The sequence below is a fragment of the Plasmodium fragile genome, assembly GCF_000956335.1.
Source record: "Plasmodium fragile strain nilgiri unplaced genomic scaffold supercont1.156, whole genome shotgun sequence".
Lineage (NCBI taxonomy): Eukaryota > Apicomplexa > Aconoidasida > Haemosporida > Plasmodiidae > Plasmodium > Plasmodium fragile.
The window spans coordinates 10,232-16,644 of NW_012192736.1; the positions used below are offsets into that span (position 1 = coordinate 10,232).

Consider the following 6,413-nt stretch of genomic DNA (forward strand, 5'->3'; position numbering starts at 1 on the left):
TTTTGGTTGCAATTTTGTTTTGGTTGCTCTTTTTTTCTTTGTTGCTCTTTTTTTGTTTGTTGCTGATTTTTTTTTTTGTTCTTGTCGCTGTTTTGTTTTGTTGTTGTGCTGGTCGCTGTGTTTTTGTTTTTTTTTTTTGTTCTTGTTTCCCTTTTTTGTTGTTTTCTTTTTTTCCTTCTTCCAAATCCCACGCTTTATAGGGTGTGTGATTAAATGCAGGTAGGGGTATTTTGTTCATGGGACATGTTTCCGCAGGAACCCTATAATGCAAGACCTGTTCCATTCGCTAAAAATCTGAATAATAACTAAGAGAATATTGTGCCCATATTATACTCAAGCCGTTATCTGAGAGATAATGCTTGCATGCGTTGCACTCTAGTGCTTCATGCTAGTGACAATATGTCATATGAGACGTTGGGAGCTTTATTATTACATTATGTGAGCACACGGCGTCTGCAGGGCACACAGAAGGAGTATAAGGTAATTTATTGTGAGGGCAAAATGGAGTGAGCAGGCGCCTACACATATATATAGGTGGTCGATAGGCCCGGTACTCAGTTTGCAGCATACATATGTTCACATTTCGTGAACGGGAAAGCATATGCCCCATGTGAGGATACGATCCCAGAACTAGAATGTAATATAGCAAAGGGCACACGCAGCATCCACCTGTTAACATAGAACAATGGAGTATATGTATTCGATTCCGCATTACTCCAATTGTAGGAAAGTTTATGGAAGGATATAGAGGCACAACTGGGGGAGTTTATACAACATTTGAAAAAGGACCACATGGAAGATGTATATTCTGTGCATTGCAACTATTATGCATGGGCGGACTGGAGGCCCCCGCATGGGTCACCCTACGTAGTTCCAAGCACGAGTGACAGAATTATATGTACACTCATGACTAAAGCATTGTATTTCATGAATGGGTGGAGTGCGACATCAGGCGGCTGGCGACACAACGACAATAATAGTGAAGACTTGGAGAAACATATAAGGTGCGCAATAGTAAATATATTCATGTATATATTGCTGGCATCTCCATGCAGAAGTGAAATGGGTGTATATTATGCATGGCAGACTGTGAAAGAGCTGGAGCAAGGTTCGACTGGATTAATTAACGCGCGCAAGTGCCAGCGGGGAGTGTTTACAGATATAAAAATCGAGGAATTGCACATGGAGCAAATGATTAAGAACTGGTTACAGAACAACAACAGGTTGAGTGGAAAAATTGGAGGGAAACGCATAGAAAGCATATGTAGGACACCATTAGGGGCACGCGTAGGCGGCACACTCGATGCACATACCATGGATGACAAAATACAACTGCAGACACCGCAGACGCACGTTATAAAGCAATTAGGGCAAAAGATCAAGGTATTGGTTCGGAAGGTGCAAAAAGAAGTAATGCAAAGGGCGCGGGAACATGCTAAATCCCCAATTCCTGCCTCCCCCTCGGAAGACGCGGACGACGACGATGATGACGAACATGATGAGGACCCGGAGGAGGACGACGCGAATGGTAAGAACAGTAAAGCAACAGAGTGCGACTAATACGGGCAATACGAATACGCATAGGACGCACATGGTCGATGCGGACACGGCCTCGTATAAACACGGCCGGCACGGACAGGGCCGGCACCGTTACAGCCGAATATGGATGCACTGCCACAACAAGACCGCACACGCCAACGGCCACAACAACAACGCACACGCGGGAACGGCACAATATCTTGGCTGCCCCACTTCGGGTGACGTCACGCACCGCAGACCCGGTGTAGACGACGGCAACGGTAGCGGCTGCCACTGTGTAGACGAGTGTAGACGAGGTCTGTCTGTGTGCGGCGGTGAAGAACGGCCAAATAAGTGTACTACTACGATACCACCTCACCATACGCTTGCTGTCGCCTCACCCAGTCCATCGCAGTGCACCTCGATCCATGCATCGACCCACTGCATCGACCATACCCTACTCACCCAGCACTCCTTTGTTCTGTGTTTTTTCATCCATTCCGCTTTGTTTTAACAAACATCGACCCTCTCGCGTCCCCCTGCATAGCTAAACCAAAGAGTCCAGAGAAGGGTCCAAATGGAACAGATGATAACAACAAGGACAAAGCACAACCGGCACCAGTGGACAAACCAGCGTCCAACCCTGGGGAACAAGCACAGGACCCATCATCGTCTTTACCAGATGCAGAACCCAGTCAACCCAGTTAATCTGCGGCCCATGAGGATCCTAGCCAAACCATTACAGGGGACCCGGCAGGAAAAGGCGAAAAGCCTGACCCCATGTTAGACTTTACAGGAATAGGTAACCCACCAAAGTGGGTTCAACCATGGGATACAACAGAAGATGGGGTAAAACCGAATACAGAAAACTCAGATCCCTCCGGTTTCTCTTCCTACAATCCATATTCATTCGGTTGTGCTGGTGTTGAGGACTCGGAGGGATACTCATCATGTGACCTAAGAATATCACTTAATAAATCACAAAGTGCAGGGGACCCCGGAGGATCCTGTGTACCACCTGACGGACAAGATATCACACTGAATGATGAAAACAAAAACTTAATGAATGACCCACCTCAGCATGGCGGCCCTAGTCCCCCAGACTAACCGCCGACGTCTTTACCGCCACTACTCCCGTACTCTTCTTCCTGTCCGCCGTCGCCGTCGCCCTTCTTGGTTATTCCCTTTGGAAGGTAAGCATGCACTCACAAGCACCACACGCAACGCGCACAACGCACATACGACACCACACACCGTATATGCGTACAACGCACAAGCAACCACAAATATAACCGAGTGGAAATGCACATTCGTTTCACGGCAACAATGTGCCCAAAAGGAACAATAACCAACCTACTATTTGGACGTTACTCCTCAACAAAAAAAAAAAAAAAAACGATACTAACTTTAAAAAGAAGAAAAAAAAAGAACAAGAAACTACAACAGAGATGCATCCCTAAATGCCGCATACATGGTACAATGGAAGCAACTGACGTTGGGCGCGTTCGACACAATATATTAGATACTTGGATACTCAACAACTTTATATAGTATACTAGCATAATATTCACATACTCCCATACTCATACTGGTCAGTGGTTTATTAATTTAAAAAAAAAAAAAAAAACAAGCCCTAAAAACCTTAAGCCTACTAAAACTTCTTAACCTGTGAATGTGAAACCCTTAATCTTGAATCCGCAACCCGGAATGCAGCATACGGATTCCGGAACCTTACAATCCTGAATCTTAAATCCGGATCCTTCCACCTCGCAATCCCCGAGCCTTACAATCCCCGAAACTTTAAACATTAAGCCCTAACCACACAATTGCACTATACTTATCCTTTATTATTATATTCCTTACATTGTTCATTAAATCCACTCACATTTTGTCAAAAAGAAGATAGAGATGCGGGTATATGCATAAAAATGTTGTGAAACTATATTTCTTCATTTATTATTTATAACTACGTGTAATTACTCTGAGAACGATATAAATGACGACCCCCATAAATAATAAACGGGCACAACACATGTATAATTATTCGAACACGCTACAATAACAAACCCCCCCAAAACACTGATACAATGTAACTTTGAGCCTGGTGCTCTACACCGCAAAACAACAAAAATTTCGCCGTTCTTATATGTAAAAGGGGTATACTTTATTCTGTTGTTACTGACTTCCTCACCCTTATATCTAACTTAAAACCAGTACAGTGTTATTCCACGTGCGGAATTCCATAATCCGGTGTATACAATTTGACGCCATTACAACGTTAAAACGGCGACATTATTGATGAGCCCGTGTTGAATTTGTGAAAAAGGTTGACCACTTTAGTCAACTTTTACGACGTACAATATGTACCAACAATGGGTTATCCGGGGTTCTTATGCACTTTCTCTTATTCTTTATTTATATTATGATGCATATGTATACTTCATGTAATTTATATGTACATACCTAGGTAAGAATAGTATATTTCGTACGCAATTGATTTTACCAGTATTCATCATTAACCGATGAAGAAAAGTATTACACGCATAATCTATACACGTAGATGTGGAAGAAGAGAAAATAGTATTTCTGTAGTTCATACATATAAACACGCAACATATCGCCACTCCTAACATTTTATACACGGAAAGAGCAAAGGAAGAAACAGCATGATGTTGCTTGTGAAATTCTATATATTTATTCTCGTCCTGTGTTTTGGGCAACTTGCTGACTGTGTATGAAACAAACAACTGTACTGTGGAGGAGTTACCACACATTTATTGTGATAAGCTGCTGACTCCTTCAACACAACTATAAACCTGCCGCCCATTGTTTTTTTCACGCTCTACATCATTGTGTACACCATAACAAACCCATATATCCCCCTTGTTGTTTTTGTTAGGCGAGTACAATAGGCGCATCATCGGATAATGGCACAAGCCAATATGACACTACGGATGCAAGTACAGTTGCCACGACCACCGTGTCATTGAGTGATGGAAAGGATGCGCACACACGGGGTCAACGTCATTTTTACGACGGTCATGCGTCGGGTGCACCGAAGAACACGTTGTTCGATGATATGCGTAAGAAGTTAACATCCAATGTCCCAATAAAGGAGCCGCGACATGTAAAGAGGAATCCACAGGGTGGAACAGCGCACAAGAAGTCATCGCAGGATATAACTGCAGCGAATAGTTGCAGGAGGGGTTGTAAGAAATGGGCACATTGTAAAATGGGAAGGAAAGCATGGTTGAAGCTTATATTAGTGTTCTCAGTCCTGTATTCATTCCTTATATCCCCCGTAGCACAAGGCCTCGTGAACGCGGCCGTAATGTCGCTTGGACCACCAGTCGGTGTGTGGATTGGCATGGGCACGTATGGAGCCTTTATACTCATTCCAATTATCTATTTGTGTGTGCTACTGAGATTCTGCCGCTCCAAGACAGGGAAATGTTTACTCGACAAAATTTGGAAGAAGAAGGAGAAGGAGGAAGCTCCGACAGAAACGAAAAACAACGAAGGAGAAGTAAATAAGAAACCGGAGACACTCGGGAAGCAGAATATACCTGGAAAACCAGAAGTACCTAACAAGCAGGAAGCATCTGGGATATTAGAGGTACCTAAGAAACCAGAAGTACCTGAGAAGCACGAAGCACCGGGCACAGCAGGAGAATCCGAAAAACTGGAAGCACCTAAGAAACCAGAAGTACCTAAAAAGCAGGAAGCATCTGGGATATTAGAGGTACCTAAGAAAACAGAAGTACCTGAGAAGCAGGGAGCATCTGCAAAATTAGATGCACCTAAGAAACCGGAAGCACCTAAGAAACAGGAAACACCTAAGAAACAGGAAGCAGCTGAGAAGCAAAAAGCACCGGGGAAGCTGAAACTACCGTGGTCACTGAAATTACCTAAAAAACCATAAGTACGTGCCGTATTCTATTTCTCGTAGATTATGTTGACGTTAGGATATGTTATTCGTCTGGTTACTAGATCGACCACCCCATGATGTCCTATGCTTTTTATGTGACATGGCTTATTCAGATTTATATTATGTACCTAATTGTTTCCTTTTACATTGTCATATTGTTTGTACTCTGTCCGAATATACATAGTTTTTCGTATATATATATTGTACTGTTAGTTTATATAATAAATTGTTGATGAATATTATTAATGGGACACCCATTGTAGGAAAAAAATAAGAAAAGTTCTGGCACATTCTATATATATAATGCAAGACTACTTTATATCCTACATGTAAACAACATTACATTATGATTACCATGGATACAACATGGAGCAAGTATGTTTATAAAATATAACATTCTTCATTTTTTTTTTCCCTAACACTCCCACAATTTCTGGCGCTGCATTAATATCCCCCCTTTCTGGCACTATTAATATTTGCATGATAATAACAACATACCTTGCGTAGCATATTATGTGGACGCATATATTGGTGCATGACCCATTACAACATCACCTACAGTGACAGCCCGGCTGAAGGAGAACAACGTATACATCCCCGTCTGTCAGCCGTTTCGCGTAAAGGTTCTCAAATGTTCTGTAATGAATTATCCACATATAACTCCTTCTCCTGCAAACTGCGTTCGACCGCGCTGTCGTCTATTACGGACGCGAGAAGGAGCATCCACAATTTGGCAATGACGTGTTTCTGTGTATGTGCGTCCTGATGCAGTGGTTGCGTGCGTGGTACAGCTCTCAGGCGTAGCTTCTGTTGTGCTGCCATTACATTTTCCACTTCTAAGTGTTTTTCTACTCGAGGTATTTCGCCTTTGGGCGTTGCTGTCTCCTCCTGTACACTGTTCAACAAATGCTTACACCACTCCTCTTCACTATAAGTTTCAATGTGGTTATGTTGCTGTTCGACCCAC

At 42.9% G+C, this 6,413-nt stretch overlaps 3 protein-coding genes across 3 annotated transcripts; all 3 read left to right on the forward strand.

The window, feature by feature from the left end:
- Positions 1–792: 792 nt before the first annotated feature.
- AK88_05547 (uncharacterized protein) lies at positions 793–2,226 on the forward strand (the record flags this gene model as incomplete). The annotated part of the gene is made up of 3 exons (XM_012483149.1): positions 793–1,264; positions 1,469–1,528; positions 2,066–2,226. 3 exons carry the CDS (start codon positions 793–795, stop codon positions 2,224–2,226), a joined length of 693 nt encoding a protein of 230 aa, XP_012338572.1.
- A 72-nt stretch (positions 2,227–2,298) lies between these two features.
- Positions 2,299–2,625, forward strand: AK88_05548 (uncharacterized protein; the record flags this gene model as incomplete). Its single annotated transcript, XM_012483150.1, has 1 exon — positions 2,299–2,625. One exon carries the CDS (start codon positions 2,299–2,301, stop codon positions 2,623–2,625), a length of 327 nt encoding a protein of 108 aa, XP_012338573.1.
- Positions 2,626–4,750: 2,125 nt separating this feature from the next.
- AK88_05549 (uncharacterized protein) lies at positions 4,751–5,440 on the forward strand (the record flags this gene model as incomplete). Its single annotated transcript, XM_012483151.1, has 1 exon — positions 4,751–5,440. The coding sequence occupies one exon, from the start codon at positions 4,751–4,753 to the stop codon at positions 5,438–5,440; it is 690 nt and encodes a 229-aa protein (XP_012338574.1).
- Positions 5,441–6,413: the final 973 nt, after the last annotated feature.